This window comes from Cajanus cajan, chromosome 8, assembly GCF_000230855.2.
Source record: "Cajanus cajan strain Asha chromosome 8, NIPB_CcT2T_4, whole genome shotgun sequence".
Taxonomy (NCBI): domain Eukaryota; kingdom Viridiplantae; phylum Streptophyta; class Magnoliopsida; order Fabales; family Fabaceae; genus Cajanus; species Cajanus cajan.
Genome location: NC_138524.1, coordinates 9572152 through 9591056, shown reverse-complemented (window position 1 = coordinate 9591056; position 18905 = coordinate 9572152). Strand labels below are relative to the sequence as shown.

Below are 18905 nucleotides of genomic sequence, written 5' to 3'. Positions count from 1 at the left end.
TAATTATATTATTTTCTATGATTATCACTTTACATATTTCATTAGTTTCTTTAAGAAAACAAAATCATAAAATAACATTACCTCATAAGTGCATATATTAGTTTAAAGTTGTCAATTTTAAGATATGAATGTGTTTGGTAATTTGTTTCAGGAACTTATTTGAACTTATACAAGTTAATTTTAAGAGTTGGATAACCTATAATTTTTTTCCTTTTTAATTCTCATTAATTTATTTCAAATCCTTTTTTTTATACTATTTTTAATTTAGAAATTATTTGGTCTATCTTATCATACTTCCACTCTTATTATAAAAATTATTTTATTTTATTTTATATTTATCAGTTAGTTTTATAAGCAAAGTTTTAAAAATTGAATCAATTATCAAATTAATTAAAGCACTAAGTCAATGAGTCAAAAATCAATCAACTAAATCACTGGTTGAACGAGATGACTCAATTTTTATTAATTACTTAATTTTTAATATAAATATATATAATTTATATTGAAATTAAATATAATATTACTAATATAAAACTAACTTATTATATTTTTAGGTAAGTACAAAAGCTTGTGTGAATTGGGTGATATAGTGGTAAAGCAGGATCAATGGAGGTGCATGTGTGTGGATTCTACTCTTTGTTGGTATTCTTTTACTTATATATATATTTCACAACCACAACCTCTATGCTCTATCAATACTATAATCGGTGACATGGCCGGTTTTAGGTTTGAACAAGTCTGAGCCAAGTTTCAAGATTCCACATGATTTTAGTCATGCATATCTAAAATTATTATTTTAGTTTCTATTACTTGTCTCTTTTAACTACTTATACATTTATTAAAAGATTATGCAATCATTTTAAGTGATATTTTTAATTGTAAGTCATATTTTATTTACATTCGTCGCTTCTAATTTTTTATTATTATTATAAATTGTTAAAATAAGTATTATATGTATCCTAAAATCATCGTCAATATCTAAAAATAGTAATTTTAAATTTTAGAAGATGAAAATCAATATATGAATCAAAATTAAAATTTACTTATTTTATAAAGATTAAAAATAATATTTACAAATTTTAAATTTTTTTATAAACATTTTTAAATTGTTGTGACTTTTCTAAATTACTTATTTTATAATGATGAATTTTCGATTAAACATATATATTGTTTTTTTAAAATTAGTTTGTGGATTTTATAAAAATTTAACTCATTTAAATTTAAATTATAAAATAGTTGTGAAAATTTTGCTTGGCACTTGGCACCTGTTTAATCTACCTTTATTGAAAGTTAAATAATAAATGTAAAACCGTTTATTTTATAAAACAATTTTGAGTACATTACAAAACATAAATATTAGGATTAAATATGTTTTTAATTTTTATTAAATGAACAGGTTTTGATTTTATTCTTTATAAAAAAAATTTAAAATTTGTAAATATTATTTAAAAACATTTACAGTATTATTTAGAAAAGTCACAACAATTTAAAAATGTTTTTACATTTACAGTATGTAGATATTAAACTCATTAAAAGTAATTCAATGCTTTAGAGTAGTGATTAGGTACCATGTACTCACATATTTTGCAAATGTAACAAGAAATCCGTGTTCAATCCCCATTTAGAAAATTCGTTGAGACAAAAGTCATAATATCATAAGTAATATTAGTCTCTAAATCAGTGAATATAACAAGAAATTTGTGTTCAATCCCCATGTAGAAAATTCATTGAGCCAAAAGTCATAATAAGTAATATTAGTCTTTAAATCAGTGAGTAGAAAAAATCTATGACAAAAAAAATACTCATTAAAGTAATTTGTGATTTTCAAACTAACTTTTTATTTCATTACATTTTAATAGTCAAAACTTATAAATGACTTTTTTTATATTTTTTTATTTATTATAGACATGTCCATATAATATCTCAAAATTAATAATCAAAACTAATTTATGTTTATGAAATGTAACTTTCTCCGATCAATTTTTATTTTAACACAATCTAAAATTGAATATGAGAGTACCAAATTAACTCCGGTAACTCATAGCAACCTTACAATCATTGGTTAAAAAACTTAGTTAAAATATAAATGAATCTTAAGGCATGACAGTGGAATTTATATTTTCAGCACACAGTATATTTTCTGTATTATAATGACATGAAATTGCAAGTTACTCCGTGCAACTTTTGTTTCAAACTTTCGACTTCTTTACTTTTTTGTTTGTTTGAGGACTTCTTTACTCTTCAGTTTCTATGCGAGACACTGACAGAACAGAGATTTGAATCATTTCATGCTTCTTACTGATGAGTGACTCTTCCTAGGATAGTAAAAATAGGCAAGTAAATTACTTAGTACCCCAAAATATCATGACATTACCTATCATTTATGCTTTCTAAAAAGGTTATATTATATAGACTTATAGTCATTAAGTTCCCGGTGCAATAGAAGTTTTCTGTGTCTTGAAACTTGAAAGTAATATAGGAGTAAACATCGCAGTCTATTATTGATTAAAATATCGTCAATTATTGAAATTCTGATTAAATAAACAGAAACTTCACAACAACAAAAAATCAACTCAAATAATTCAATTGTTTTAAAGGTTTTTTGTTCGATAACTGGTGATTAAGACAGATTACCAATTACATTGGTGTTATTAGGCCATCTATAATCCAATAATACATTTACTTTTTGACTTGTCATTTCATATCCAGCCAAATGTGTACAGACCCTAGATAATAATAATAATAATATTGGAAGCACATCTTGGTACAAAACAAAACACAAAAATTCACAGAAGTCCCAATGTCCCATAATACAATATATTAACTCGAGTAACATAAAAAAATACATACATTATCATTATTCCAATTAAACAGCTAAATTTGATAAATCACATTGTTCTATATTCACCCAAGTCAAGATTCCTTAACGACAAGTACAGAAGATGATGGCATCATTGACATGTATACAAGTATTTAAGTTGAATAATTTAGCTTGGTGGTGCACATGGCAAGGACCAAGGGAACAGTGTTTTGTTAAATAGAAAAAGGCAGTGAGGGTGGCATATATTATATATTATGATAATGTTTTCTGACTCTGAGTGAGGCCAACCCATAACTCAAAGTGCAACGACAATTGCACCAGACAATGTTCACTGTGCAAATGTGGAGAAGAAGTTGCACCCTGGTGGGTCTATATATGAAAGTGGTAACTTTCCTAATATTTAGTCTTGGATTCTGTCCCCCTTAAACTTTTTTTGGTCATTGATTAGGGCGGTGAAATTGGTCATCAGGATCTGACACCGGACAGATAGAGACCGTGAGAGTTGAATGCTAAATTGTGGGTCTTGTGTGTATATATTTGCCTACTAGGACCTGCTTTTTCTTCATTAGAGTTTCATTGTGTTGTGGCCATGGGGACTTTCAATCACTATGTGGTTGTTAAATTCAAGGATGGTGTGGCAGTTGAAGAACTCATTCAAGGGTTGGAGAAAATGGTCTCTGGGATTGACCATGTCAAGTCCTTTGAATGGTATATTGTTTTGCTTTATCTTCTTTCTCTTATCACTTAGAATCTGATCGGATACAAGTTTTGAAAAAGTATTTGAAAGCTTTCTACTAAATATAGAGAGCTTTTTGTAGTAAAAAAAATTCCCCAAAATACTTTTAACTTGTATCTAAACAGAGTCTTAATCACTTTTCTACATGTATTTGTTTGATCGCCTTCTAGATTCTGTAAATTAAAAGCAAAATCAACTAAAGATTGTATAAGAATCAAACTCAGAATTATGAGGTTTATGACAACTCGAACACTTTATGCAACTAATTGAATTAGATTCCTTGATATAATCTTTAACCTTTTGAGTACTGTTTTGGGAATCTATAAAACTCCCATTAATTTTGTTTAACTTCAATGATTAATACATAGAGACATTTTTGTATATGACATGTTTGTGAGACAGGGGGAAGGACATCGAGAGTCATGAAATGCTGAGACAAGGTTTCACTCATGCTTTCTTGATGACATTCAATGGGAAAGAGGAGTGCAACGCATTTCAGACTCATCCAAATCATGTTGAGTTCTCCGGGATATTTTCACCTGCTATTGAGAAGATTGTGGTGCTGGATTTTCCATCTAAGCTTGTCAAAGCACCAGCATGATCCTCAACTTATTTAAGCAATGAAATTTTCTGTCTTTGAAGTGCATGCATCTGTGTGTGTACATTGTAGTCTGTTATGGTTGTTCCTTCAAGTTCTTGTGCAATTTCAACTTGATAATAAGCACTTTTTTTCCTAATTAATGGAAAGTTCTAGCATTGTTATTTGTTAATACTAATTCTCTCCATACTTATAGGCTCATACTAATCAACTTTTCACTAAGGGTGTGAAGATGAATGATGAATGTGAAGAGTATGAGCCTCTTGTTTTTTAGGATGATAACTATTATTTTTCTCTCCCTTTTTTCACCTTTTTTTCTTTGTTTTTAATATTTTTGGATAAATATGTATCGGTATGAAATATCATCCATGACTAATTTCTATTGAAAAATTTGATTAACACATAACTCAAACTTAAGAACTTTCCAACTTGATTGAGTAAATATGTTAATATTATAATATTACAAAGTAATTATGATTTTTTTTCCATAAATAAAAAGGTAATTTATCGGTCATTTTCTTTCTCTTTTATTTCTCTCTCTCTTTTTTGGGGTCATAGAATATGTTTCTCTCTTCCACTCCTTTATCAAATTTACACTCAACATTTCCCTTTTACTTTTTAGTCATGGTGGGAACTTTTTTTTTTCTCCTCTTTTCTGTTTTCTTTTTCTTTTTCAGTTTTTACCTACTTCCCATTTTTGTCATCTTACTTAATTATATTCTTTTATCTTTACTTTCAACCTATATTCTGTGAGTAGAATATCTCTAATACATGGGTGGTAACTGACTAACAGTGAGTTGAGAAAGTAATCCAACTAATACGGTAGTTATGCAATTTAAAGCATGCTGCATATGATCGATTTAAGTTTGATAGTTTATTTTACTATAAAATCTTTTGTAACCATCTAAATATATTTTACTTTATTTATATCTTATGTTTATGTTCTGAAATGTAAGTAGTTTTATATTTTATGTAACTTTATCAAATTTTATTATATGAAATTATAATTTCATAATATATAAATTTGTATCATAACGTATCCTTGATCATTGCTCACTTTGAACAAATGCATTTTCCAAATTTTGGTTTTTTGATTGATGCAGTGAACAATTCAATCTTTACAATAAAGAGATGGGGTACTCAAAGCCTTCATTTAACTGTTGGAGAACAACATTGTTTGCCTTGCCTAAAAAAGCCTAAACACCAAAGTAACTTTAGTAGGGTAGGAAATGATTATCAATGGTGAAAGACATTGAACCATGCAAAACCCATGACCAATTGGAAAATATATTTAACAGTACTATTTTTTTTTTTGAAGGATGGTCTAATAAAGCGATGGCAAGCTAGTGTAAAGAAAAGTAATTTTTTTTTTTAACTTTTATTTATTTCATTTCATTGTTTTAACTTTTACATATTCAACAAATTAGTCCTTTTTCTAAGTTTTATTTAAGTTTGTAATAACATTATTAAGTTATCTTCATATTGGATTTAATATTGTTTTATTTCAATACTCGAATTTTTAAAAGCCCAATAAATTAGTTCTTTCATTACCTTTTATCCTTTGATTTTCGTTTAAGAGAATTTCAACTTTCTACAACAATGAGTTATAAAAATAGGGGTATTCCAATCTTGAAATGGTTACCCAAGTACTTGTCAAAATTGTTCTGCATTATTTTAAAAAAAACATTGAAGTATTTTGACTTTATTTCTGATTTTATTTTTGATTTCTTGTTATTGTTATTTTTCTATATTGCATTCACGTATATGTGACAGAAAACATTTCATATTCTTATATTCACACAAATTTGTGAGCAAACAATTATCTCAATGGTTTCCTTTGTTTATGATTAACAATGATTAATGCGTTGAAACAGAAAGAGGTTAACATGTAAAATAAACTATTTTTCTAAGCATATCCATATGCTTCCTGCAATATCAATAAGTCAAATTTGATAAAATGATACGTTCAAAGTAAGTCACTGTAGTGCAATGAGGGTATAAATAAATATACAATTAGACAAAAGTATGCAAGATGCTAATCATAAAAGAAGAATCCATACAAGCTACAATGGTAAAATGCACATTATTAAATCTTTTGCAATAAAATTAAAATTTTCCAATAATGAAAAATTAGCAAGATGTTATAAATATATCCCATTAAATAAAACTAGAATTATAGTAGATAAACAGTTCAAGTTAAACAATTTATCTAGTTTGCACTTTGTAAAGAAGCATTAACATGTAAAATCCTTTAGACAAATTACATCAAGTTTAAATCGCTTTCCTTTTTTAGAAATGTTCCGTCTTGAATGCAATGTGACCAATACATTTTTTTGTCAGCAATTCTTGTGTACGTATGAATTCCGACCTCTATTTTCTACACAGTATTAGAACATTAATAAAATAAAATAAAATAATGAAACATAGTTTAAATGTTTCAACAAGTTTTTTTTTGTTGTTGAAAAATATAGAACACTTTTAATAGGGGTCAATGGTTCATCCTAAAAACTAGAATATCCTTGTTTTCAACCGGTAGTTGCAAAAAAACAACAATTTTTTAATAGAAAAGAAAAGAAAGAACCAAAAACGAAAAATCAATTTCTTGGACTTGTTAGAGGAATAAAATAAAATAGCATTAAGTGAAATATAAAGATAACTTACCACTATTAGTCTATTACTAACAAATCATTAAAAGAATAAAAAAAAAAGGCGAAAAATTAAAGCAGCAAATTGACCCAAAAAAAGTTTTGAAATTTGAAGCTTAAGATTCCTTAAAGCAATGTAACCTTTTTCTAGTGACAAGAAAAAGAAAGTCACGAATCCAACATTGGCCAACTTGGAAAATGATTTGGAACTAGTGTTTTCTCGAGTTCTTAACGCTGCTTTTTCTATCAAGAATGATCCTGAAAGAAGAAACCTACAAAATATATTAAAATAACATAGCAAACAACATCCTTTGCATCGATTGGGAAAAAGGGATGAACATGAATCCATTCAAGAAACTCCATCTTCTTCATTCTTTACTCTTATTCAATATCATATTAGTTTATTCTACACCCCAACATGATCATGCAAACATCTGTGGGAACATCAAAACTCAAACACCTTTCTTGAACTCCAATTCTTCAATACTAGAAAGCATCACCCTTTGCATATCTCAGAATCTCTACTTGAGAACATCCCTTGGTCTTTTCCACGTTTCATCACTTGACTATAATGGTGGATTACTAACACTAACCATCACTCACTCTTCTTGTTCTTCTCTCCAATATGTTTCTCCTCTTGCTGTCACATCTGGTTTCCCTTCTCCTCCTGAGCCTAACTCACTTGTGCTCTTCAACTGCTCAAGCAGAAGAGACCCCTTTTTACCAATTATGCAAAATTGTAGGGCCTTATACAAATGTGGAGGTGCTGAAGAGAACATGAAACATCCTTGTTTAGTTGTTGAAGATCTTCAAAAAGTGAATAAGGATTTTCACCCTGAACAGATGAACTGCTCTCATTATAGTTGGGTACATAGAAGTGCTTCAGATGGTGGACATGATCAAGGATATAAGGTGGGAACAAGGATATCTGTTGACATTCCCCGTGTGCCAGAAATTTGTCAAGGGTGTGAAAAGCCTAATGGAAACTGTGGTGCTGGTTTGAATTGTTTATGCCACCCTAAAGAGTGCAGTAAGTACCTTGATCTTTGATATGTACATAGATTTTTATTAAACAAAACTTTGATGCAATTTTATAGGTGTTCTTGTATTATTTTTCTAATAAGAATTGAAGTTTTATCTTATAATTCGTGTAATAAAAGATTGTATTAAAAAGTCAACATAATTTTCTGATGGGAGGATAAAATCAACATTATTTATTGATCTGTATATGAGTTTTATCCTTTTTATTATTATTATGCTTTCCATTTGTTTTGGGTTATGAGGAAACTATTTGATTACTCTGACTCAGTGACTACAATTTTGCAGAAGACAAGGTCATCTCCAAGGGTGGGATAAAATCTACTGCTAGTGTTTTTTTCTCTGTGCTCTCTTTCATTGGTTCTGTTACAGTAGCCTTCTTGATGCATCTCTAAGAAAGCTTAGCTAAGAGTTTGATTGTTACGTAAGAGTACTTGATGGTTATACATATGTCATTTGCTATATGAATCTAAGGTGTATAATCTTCGAATCTCGTATTAATTGTTACTGGCACAAAACAGTGATTGATACTGGTTAGTCCTGCCCAAGATGGATGGTAACAAGAGTATTGAACATGAACCATCTATCTAACGGATATCTAAGTATGCTTAGATTGAAACTTGATTAGGATTGGAAGCTGAAATGATCGTTAAGTTTCTGTCACTGCCTCCTTAGAGCAGTGAAGCCAAAATTTACATGTTTGGAATACATTTTTTTTTTTGTCTTGTCACGAATATTCCTAGTCTATTGAGCTAGAGACTGATCCGCTCGTGATACAATAATTGACACTAATTAGAAAGATTTTCGCACACAACAGAGATTGAACACAAGGTTCAATACTAAATAAATCAATTCTATAATGTGTGAATGCAAGTTGCTTAATTATTATGTAAATGTCTGAAATACGTGAATGAATATGTTTATCACACTAGAGAATGCAGCTATCTTAGGGAACAAGTTATCTTGCACAAGAAAACGTTAATGCCCCAATCATGGTTGAAAACTTATAAAACTGCTGTTTGACATTGAAATCTGATCTGAGCAAGGATTTGTGTAAAACATCAGGTAAGTTGATTTTAGTTACAGGAGAAACAATGATATAGCAATCTGAATGTTTCAGAAACTAGAACATAAAAAAGGACAAAAAAGAAAAAAACACAACAGTGGATGACCATGAATATAATCATTTCACACATAGTCATCTTGTAAAAATGTAAGCAAGAAAATAATGAGAGTAATCAAAATTAATCACTTAAAACTACCAACTTGAATAATGAAACAGAACAGTGTGAAGCAGGGTTGATATTGATGGGGGTTATTTATGGTATTTGTCTGAGAGGATATTTTATGAGTTATTTTATAATTTTATTACAAACATACTCCATAATAATGAGATATTGTCCGCTTTGGGCCTTAGCCCTCACGGTTTTGCTTTTGGTCATCACCCAAAAGGCCTTTCAATCATTGAAGTATGTTTGTATTATATAAGTTATTATTATTTGTCATATTTTATCGATGTGAGACTTGTTTGTATCCCAACAATCCTCCTCTCAAACAAGGGACCTAACCTTTCATGTAGCGGAATCTATCTTTATATAGCACATTATATGTTATGAGTTATGAGGGGTTATATGTTATTGGTTGTCAATGAATCCGGAACCTAACCTTTCATACAGCGGAATCTGTCTTTATATAACACATTATATGTTATGAGTTATGAGGGGTTATATGTTATTGGTTGTCAACGAATCCAACCTGCGGCCATATTTTATCGATGTGAGACTTGTTTGTATCCCAACAATCCTCCTCTCAAACAAGGGACCTAACCTTTCATGCAGCGGAATCTGTCTTTATATAGCACATTATATGTTATGAGTTATGAGGGGTTATATGTTATTGGTTGTCAATGAATCCGGGACCTAACCTTTCATGCAGCGGAATCTGTATTTATATAGCACATTATATGTTATGAGTTATGAGGGGTCTAACCTTTCATGCAGCGAATCTGTCTTTATATAGCACATTATATGTTATGAGTTATGAGGGGTTATATGTTATTGGTTGTCAACGAAGTTATTTTATGATATTTGTCTGAGAGGATATTTTATGAGTTATTTTTATAAGGTTATTACACAAACATACTCCACAATGATAAGATATTGTCCGCTTTGGGCCTTAGCTCTCACGATTTTGCTTTTGGTCATCACCCAAAAGACCTCTCGATCATTGAAGTATATTTGTATTATATAAGTTGTTATTTGTTGTATTATTTTATCGATGTGAGACTTGTTTGAATCTCAACAGATATTAAAGTGATAAGCAATAGAAGCACGAAACAAGGATAAAAAAAATTGAGGAGATAAAAAATAAAACATAAATTTAGCGTGATATATACTTTCCCATGAAAGTGAAACAAGACATGACTCAATTCGGTAACATGAAAGAAGTGACTAAATTATTGTGTTCTTTCTCTCTCAATTATTTGTACTCGTGTCTCGCAGTTTTTGTTTTCTTTTGGAGCATGATAGCATAGCATGCCAGTAACTGTCAATTTATTATATTCGCATTTCTTCCTATGACTGGCTGGTTCCACTTTCAAAAAGATCCGTGTTAGCCAAAAATAAATAAAATAAAATTTTAATAGTTCAATTCTAAAGTTAGTTGTTTGGCCAAAAATAAAAGTCATTAGCAAATATAATCGGACTCACATTTTTATTCTACAAATGATGAGAAGAGTAATCTCTCATAAATTTCTCCAAAAATATGTGAAAAAAAAAATAAAGTAAGTTTCCTTAGTTAATTTGTAAAAATTCTCTCATATTAATTTTTTCAAAAATTATAAATTAAAAGTATTTTTGAGAACTTTTCTATTTAAGAAAAAAAAAAAACTTCAAACTTATGTATTTCAAAATCTAAATGCATCTCAAATGGGGTCAGATTAGTGAGACGAATTTGGCCATGCTCACATCACAGGTGACCTGAGCTTAGAAGAACTGGAAAAAATAAATATGTATACTGATGAGTGATGAAGCTATAATGAATGGCGTGTGCCCACTAGAAAATCAATTAATGGTATCAAACTTGGCCCACAAACAACACATTAAATATCCCTTCAAATGGAATGGGCTTTTTTGCGTGTCACAACTGCTATTGGACTCAAATCAAACTTCCATCCCCATCCCCTACTACTCCTTTATGCTCAATTCTATTTATATCTTTTTTTTTTTCCTTCACACTTCTTATTTTTTTATAATATATCAAAAATTCATTTTCCAATTAAAAAACTATTTTGGAAGCTATTTTTCGAAAAGAAGAAACAGTGTGAAGTGAAGAAAAAAAAAAGTGAAAAGAATCACTCCTATACCTAGTGCTTGGTTGGTTTCCCATCGTAGTTAGTTTTCCAGGCTGCCACAACAAACTGCTATAAATGCAACCGATAATATTAGCTGGATGGGAAACCAAAATAACGCACATTTTTTTTTTATTTTAAAAATCAACACTTTTATTATTAAAATTAAACAAGTAAATTATAGAAAAAAAATCATTAAATAAAAAATAAGACCCTTTAAAATTTATAATTTTTAATAAATTGTACTCAACTTTTTAAATAAATTTTAATTTATACTATTAATTAGTTAAATATTATCTTCAATATGACTTTTTTATGTTTAATTATTATAAAAACCAAAGACGAATCATAACATAATATATAGGTAAAATACCTAATTTGGTCTCTTATAATAATTAATAGTTTCAAATTTGTCCCTCAATAATTTTTTATTTCAATTTAGTCCTGAATAATTTAAAAAATGTCAATGTGGGACTTTCCGTCCAAATTTCACCAACGGCGTTAAAGGTGATGATGTGGATGTCACGTAGATGCATAGGTGGCATGCATGCCTCCTCTCCCCCTTCTTTAATGATCTGGAACGGCCCGTTCTGAAATCAGAACGGCCCGTTCCGCTTGCATTCCTTGTGTATTAATTTTGCATTTGGAATGAGTCGTTCCAGATTCAAAAAAAACATACAAAGAATGCAAGCGGAACGGGCCGTTCCAGATCCAAGGATTGTTCTTGAATATCTTAATTCTCTCCATATTAAAATTTTAACCGGGGAAAATTGTGAATCAGGATTGATTTTCTTTAAAGTTTTTAATATAGAATATCGTCTCAATTTGGAAGAATTTAATGGTATCTTTGGATTTCAAACCATAAGGGAAAAAAATCCAAGATTATTTAATTCATACATGTTTTAGGGGGTTGTAACAGGTAATACACAATGGGAGGCTGGTTAATGCAATTCATCTACATTCGTCATGTTGTCATTAAAATTATGCATAAGTTTATTGCATCTACTGTTCTAGGTCATGGGGACTCAGACGGTAAACTACGCCTAATTGATTTATTATTTATATGGGCAATGATGAAAAATAAGGATGAAAAGATCAACTCTGGTGCATATTTTAATATTTGAATTTATATTATGTTATGAATTTTTGTTTTCAATCTGTGAACCACATTGCTACATTTTGTTGAACATTTTGTTGAAATGTAACACTTAAATTAACGGTCTGTTCTTAAACCACAACGACCCGTTCTTAAACCAAAACGGGCTGTTCTGCTTCACTCGTTGTGTGTTACATTTGCATCTGGAACGGGCTGTTTCAGTTACAAAATTAACACACAACGAGTGGGATCAGAACGGCTCGTTCAAGTTTTAGAACAGGCCGTTCCAGGTTCATTAAAGAAGGACTATGGAAACTTGTCACGTATGTATCTACGTGGCATCCACGTCATCTACATTTGACACCATTTGTAAAAATTTGGACAAAAAACTCTACATTGACATTTTTTAAATTACAAAAAATTATAAAAAGATGAAACTGAAATTATTAATTATTATAAGGGACCAAATTAGATATTTTGTCTAATATATAATTAAATAAAGGTACTATAGCTATCTTCTCGTATAATAAATGGTATCTTAAAAAAAAGTGTTTTGGTAATATTTATCTAAGTGGATAAATATGCAATACAGCTGGTGTGGCAACAGCAAGACGTGTTAAGCAAAAGAGAAGCTGAAGCTGGGCAAACGCAGGAAAAAGCTGCGTTTCAGGATGAACGGTTAAGTCATGTTTGCCTTTTAAGGTCATTTGATTGTAATTGTGAAGGGATAATCATTAAAAACAAAAATGGTGGGGCATGTATATATAATGTATGAACATAAAGGATGATGTAGTTAAAAAAGAGTAGGTGCATGACAATTTGTAACATACATGTATCTATCTCTAAGTGCACTCACCATGTTCTCATTTTTAACTTTGAAAAGTCTTAAATTATGAATTTGGCATGAGTTCTTTTTCTTATAAGCGATGTTTTTATTTTTATTTTTTTATCTATTATATGTAACAACCTAAAAAAACACTTGATATAAAATGACATTTTCTTTTATAAATCACAGAAACAATGTGTGTATAGTTTTGTGAAATAATGGTGTTTTCAAAAAAATTCAAATGGCTATGTCTGGCCCAATCCCACGAAAATTCTTATGATGGTTGTTCTCACGTCTATCATGTCTAGATGAATTTTCTAGGATTTTAGATGGGGAATCTCTTTACCAGACAACATTTGGAACAATTCATAAGCCATCAATGTTTTTAGCTACAATTACACAATACCACATTGTTGCTACTTGGTGTTGAGACACTTCAGTTGTCAACCCAAGGAAAATTTTGATTTTTTTATGTTATAAAAAATATGTGATTTAAAAAAAAAAACTAAAACAAAAAAAATTCAAATCTCTCATTTTCAACTACTACTAGAGAACCACTTGCTATAAGGAGAAAATGTGCACAAAAGCAGAGCAAGTAACAGAGATTGGTATGTTAGCATTAATTGTAAATCAGCATTGATGTGCTTCTCAAAAGTCATAACGTGGTTTCACTGTAATGCCCATCTCTTTCAATTTCAAAGGTGATAACCAACCTAATATAGAATTTTCTAAGGCTAGTGGAGTCGCTAAATTTCAACATTTGAAAAATAGCATTACAAAATCCATAATTTGTAGGATTCATTCACTTCATCTATGGAACGCAAATAATGAATCAAAGCTTTTAATTAACGTACACAGACTTCTTAAAGATCATGTGCCAAGAATTTTGACAATTAATTGAAAGTAACATCCACCAAACAGCGCCCAACATACAAAATCAACTGAGTCATAAGTAGGGTTACTTTGACTTATGATGAAAATTTAATTTGATCCTATTAAATTTAAGTGATTTGGATTGGTATAGGTTTCATTTTAAGTTTTTTTGTTAATCTGAACTGAATTAATTAGATATTGATTAAGTTGGTTTGATTTGAGTCATAAGATATTTAATAATTTTTTAAAATAAATAAAATTTTTAATATTAACTAAATTGATATATTATCAAAATTTAATTAAATTGATTTGTTTGTAATATAATTTTTCTTGATTTTTTTTAATTTACTTAAACATTTCAAATATATTATGATATATAAAAATGACACTCAATATATTATAATATTTTTTTTAGTTTCTTTTAAGTATTTTAGAATAGGAATGGAAAAAATCTATATATTATAAAATTAAAATGATACATAAATGTTAATCGATAACTAAATAAAAATAAATGTATAAATTAATTAATTTAATTATTTAGATTTTAAATATATAAATTGAATATTCAAATTAATCAACTTTGATTTGGATTGTGATGTTTGTCATAATAATCTGATCCAACGAAGACTTGTAGTAAAATAATCAATATTGAAGACATCTTTGCAGTATATATAGTGGGTCAAAAAGAAAATGAGAAATAAATTTGAAAGATAAGACTGTTAGTAAATAGTAATACAGAAGACATCTTTGCACTTTATTTTGAATGAAGGAGAAAGGAAAAAGCAGAATAGTAGCATAAAAGGTACTTGGCCTATGTTTCAGTACAGAACCTCATGAGTTAAACAGAGCTGCAGATTATAGCTACAAAGCAGAAGCTTTTTTTTTTTTTCATAATGTTTTATACAAAAATTTATATATATAAAAAAAGATAGATAGATAGAAATAAAAGGTACTAGTATAAAAGTGTAAAATAAGATTACTGATGTAATTGAAAAAAAAAAACAGAAAAATTAATATTGTAAAATATATACTATAAAAACTGTATAAATAATATAACACAAAAAAAGAATTTCACAATTTTTCCGGAACAATTTTTTCGTTTGCCATGTTGCATCCTACTATAAAAGTGTTGTATTGTTTAGAAATTGAGGTAAATAATGAGTTATAAATATTTCCTTATGCATAAAAAAAGATGCGTTTTTTAAACAACAAAACTGTGTAAATCTATTAGAATACTTTTCTTTCATAACATATTTAGTGCGTGTTGCGTCTCAAATCCATGTTGTTCCTTAATTTTGCATCAAAAAAGAAGTAAAAAACGCATAAGCAAGCCTAGATTACTTTTGTTGATTCACATATGAAAATAAGTAATGTCTTACCAAATATACACTTATATCTAAATATAAGGGTGTTTATCGATCGGTTTTTTTAAAAATTCAAACCAAACCGAACCGAACCGATTTATTTTATAAGAGTGGATTAGTTAATCAATCCGTTTTTTATAAAGTGGATCGGTTTGATTTTTTTAAAAAATGGATCAGTTTTTTAAAATTGGATCGGTTCGGTGCGGTACGTTTATTCATTTTTTACTCATATATATAGATAAGTTTTTTTAAAAAATCAAACCGAACCGAACCGATCCACTTTGTAAAAATGAATTGGATAATTGAACTGGGTTTTATAAAGTGGATCGGTTCGGATTTTCTTTAAAAAAAGATTTTTTTTAATATGGATCGGATCGGTTATGAATCGGTTCAGATCAATTTGGATTTTTTGCACACCCCCTACTTATATCATGTTTGTTTATGTGGTGGTGATATGATTTTTCATGTCAAATTGGAAGCAAGTAATTTAAACATTCACGTTTTGAAAATAATTGATGCAAAAATATATTGTGAAACAAATCATCAACGTTAAAACAAACATACTTAAAGAATAAGATTCAAAATATTGATAAAAATTATAATCAAATATCTAGGATGACAATACAAAAAATTTATAATCGAAAGATCATGAAAACATTTCAATAAAAAATTTATAAATAAAATCAAATTGCCATCTAAAATTGATTTCATCCAAATCAAGTCTACCCAAAAAAGAAAAATTCATACCTACTTGGTATGTGAAATGAAGATTTGCATATGTTTTGAAAACGCATGCATCCACAAAGTAGGTGGTGATGATGAAAGTGAACTCGAGTTTTGGAGGGACAATAGAGTCATAAACACATGCCATGGCATCTCAGGACAGAGGAATAGACCATCATATTCTCCCATAATCAAAGGTTCCACCACGCCAAGTAAAGACAAGCCCAATATTTAAAATGTTGGAGCTTCCCTTTGAATCATTTTCGTGTGAAAGTGACCCGACCAAACCTTATTTTCCCTCTAAGTTATCCATCCTTAAATGCTCTGTAAATTCTTCCACCCTTCAATTACACTTTAAGTTTTAAACTAAACTCCTATCACAACCACATCGTCACATCATCATACTCGTACATTGTCGTGTGCCCTCATTGATTAGTTGGACGGTTATCATCAAAAAAACGTTTTTATCTTTCAACGCAAGACGACATTTATGAACAAAATCGTAAAGACGCGGTCAAGAATAAGATATCGTTCATTAATATTCTTTCCCATAAAGGCTTGGCAATTCAACCATGCCAATCAAACTCATCCACTACCCTTTCAGCTAGTTTTCGTTGGTGTTTATCTCACAAACCCCAAAAGCCCGTTTCGGTCACGCTCTTTTTCTTTCAAAACTAGTAAACGAGTTGGACACTAGAAATTCTACATTCTACACTTCTAGTAACATTCAAAATAACCGGTTCCACACATTCCAAAGCTGTAATAACTATGAAGTCGCATTAAAGACAACAATTTCTGTGATGATTAACTTATCCCAATTCATCATACCATCTACTAATCATATTTATGGTGTTATGTCAAAGAGTTTTAACACATTAAAAATCAAATTAACACCCTATTTTCACCCAAATAAATCAACTTTAATACCAGGAATCAACTTATTAATCAACCTTTCTTAATTCATTAGACCATATATTAATGTTTGTCGTGCTGTGACTTGTGACTGGCCTTGAAGGGTTTTCTTATTTCTTCACACGCGGTGGAGATATCAAACACATATTGCTTTCCAAATAAATCGACATAAACAACATGAATTTGAATAGTTTTCATGAAATTTTAGATTTAAACCTTGTACATACAAAAAAAAAAATGTTATTTCCCGACAGTTATGTCTTGTTGACAAAGCAGACAAGGCATGTGAACTAAACTAAACTCAGAAGGAAAAAAAAATGCAGAAAAATAGCTGAATTTTGTTGTACAAGTAAAATTAGTCTAAATTATTGACTTTGTCTTTAAAAAAAGAATGAGTATAGCTCCTTTCAAGAAAAGAAGAGTAAAAGCATGAGGTTAAGAGAAAAGAAGCAGAAGAAGGAAGTGTGGTTCCCTTATGAAGTCTTACAGGCATAGATCAACAAGGAGAATTCAACTCTCTCTTTATCTTTCTGCACACCCTTATCCTCCAACCACAACCTACTATCCATGCCACTCCTAGTCCTGAACATGAACACAGCATACCCTCCACCACAAGGGTTGTTGAAGAACCAATCATGAACGTCCCACATCAAATCCACCAATAACCCATCAACGAAAATGGTCTGGTTCCCCCGAAAGTTCCACTGCAGCCTCTTCACACGTGTCACAGTCTTCTTATCAATGCAGACGCTCAAAACCGGGGACTTGAAGAAGCCTCCATCGTTGTCCTTCTCGAGGCTGCACCTGATGAGAACATCGTGGCACGTGCCGGTGTCGCAAAAGCGAGCCTTGGTGGTGTAAAGCGTGTTGCCGGAACAATGCTCTCGTTTGGAAACCATTCTGGCAAGAGGGTTGGTTTTGAAAGCGAACCTCTTGGAAAGTGTTTCCTGCGCGGTGTCACCGAGAACCAAGGCTAGTTCGGAGTCTACGATGATGACGAGGTAAAAGGCTTGAAGCGGTTCTGGACCGGTTTGGTACTTGGCGTTTGAGAGGTCCCATAGGATTTCTAGGTTGGAGGAGTGTAGTTGGAGGGTTTTGGAGCCTTTTTTCTTTCGGAAGAAGCGTGAGGTGGTGTTGAGTCTGAAGTGTGGAGGGTCTTGGTGGTTGAAGGTTATGGTGAGGCCTTGGTTACACCATGTGACTGTGATGGTGATTTGTTTGAGGGTGTAGATGGTGGAGGTTGAGTTTTGGATGGAGGGTGAGATTGTGGAGCATGAGATTGTTGAAGAGTAGTGAGACACGTTCACTGCGTTGTCGCTCAAACATGAGACTATGTCTCTCATTTTTTTGGCACTTGGAGAAATTGTGAGTTAAGGGTTGCTTTTGGCTTTCGATTCTTATGCTTGCATCTTCTCTCTCTCTCTCTCTCAAAAGGAGGAAACTCGGAGGAAGAAGAGTTGCTATTTAACATCACAATCTCTCTCTCTCTCTTATTTTATAGCAGAAATGGGAAAGTGTTTGTGTTACGTACTATAAAGGAAGAAAGAGAGGAAGAAACGTTCAATCATGCAAGTTGCTTCATTACTTCATATACTTCTACTTGTTTGCTTTCTTTATTTACTTCCAACATAATTAGATACAAATTAAAAATCTCTTCTTCTTTTTTTTTTTTTTTGAATTTTTCTACTAAAAATAAATAATTTTTTTTAAAATTACATCTAAATTTATATCTAAACAAACTCTTTTATTTATTTATGTCGAATATTTTTCTTAAAATAGTAATTAGTTATTTGTTTTTTCTTCCTTAGATTTCCCACTAATGAAAAAAAAAATATAATAAATAGTGTAATAAATGATTGAACAAAGTCTTCCAAGATATTAATTTTTGGTAAGCAAAGAGATAATAAAAGTTTTGTTTTTCTTC

General features: G+C 30.2%; 3 protein-coding genes across 4 annotated transcripts; 2 read left to right on the top strand and 1 right to left on the bottom strand.

Moving 5' to 3' along the window:
• Positions 1-3047: 3047 nt before the first annotated feature.
• On the top strand, positions 3048-4327 carry LOC109798976 (stress-response A/B barrel domain-containing protein At5g22580). 2 transcript variants are annotated; one of them, XM_020359436.3, is made up of 3 exons: positions 3048-3184; positions 3270-3529; positions 3960-4327. In XM_020359436.3, exons 2-3 carry the CDS (start codon positions 3411-3413, stop codon positions 4156-4158), a joined length of 318 nt encoding a protein of 105 aa, XP_020215025.1. In that variant the 5' UTR covers positions 3048-3184; positions 3270-3410; the 3' UTR covers positions 4159-4327. The 2 variants fall into 2 exon arrangements, with proteins under 2 accessions (XP_020215025.1, XP_082918372.1); XM_083062246.1 differs by lacking the exon at positions 3048-3184 and having other exon boundaries at positions 3228-3529.
• Positions 4328-6966: 2639 nt separating this feature from the next.
• LOC109799064 (uncharacterized) lies at positions 6967-8698 on the top strand. The gene is made up of 2 exons (XM_020359553.3): positions 6967-7830; positions 8127-8698. Exons 1-2 carry the CDS (start codon positions 7134-7136, stop codon positions 8231-8233), a joined length of 804 nt encoding a protein of 267 aa, XP_020215142.1. The 5' UTR covers positions 6967-7133; the 3' UTR covers positions 8234-8698.
• An 8452-nt stretch (positions 8699-17150) lies between these two features.
• Positions 17151-18484, bottom strand: LOC109798786 (uncharacterized). The gene has a single exon (XM_020359183.3). The coding sequence runs from the start codon at positions 18322-18324 to the stop codon at positions 17455-17457; it is 870 nt and encodes a 289-aa protein (XP_020214772.1). The 5' UTR covers positions 18325-18484; the 3' UTR covers positions 17151-17454.
• Between the last annotated feature and the right edge of the window lie 421 nt (positions 18485-18905).

Coding starts and splice junctions, on each gene's coding strand:
- LOC109798976 (XM_020359436.3), top strand. CDS start 3,411: ATGGGGACTTTCAATCACTATGTGGTTGTTAAATTCAAGGATGGTGTG. Junction 3,530..3,959: donor CATGTCAAGTCCTTTGAATG/GTATATTGTTTT, acceptor TTTGTGAGACAG/GGGGAAGGACATCGAGAGTC.
- LOC109799064 (XM_020359553.3), top strand. CDS start 7,134: ATGAACATGAATCCATTCAAGAAACTCCATCTTCTTCATTCTTTACTC. Junction 7,831..8,126: donor ATGCCACCCTAAAGAGTGCA/GTAAGTACCTTG, acceptor ACAATTTTGCAG/AAGACAAGGTCATCTCCAAG.
- LOC109798786 (XM_020359183.3), bottom strand. CDS start 18,324: ATGAGAGACATAGTCTCATGTTTGAGCGACAACGCAGTGAACGTGTCT.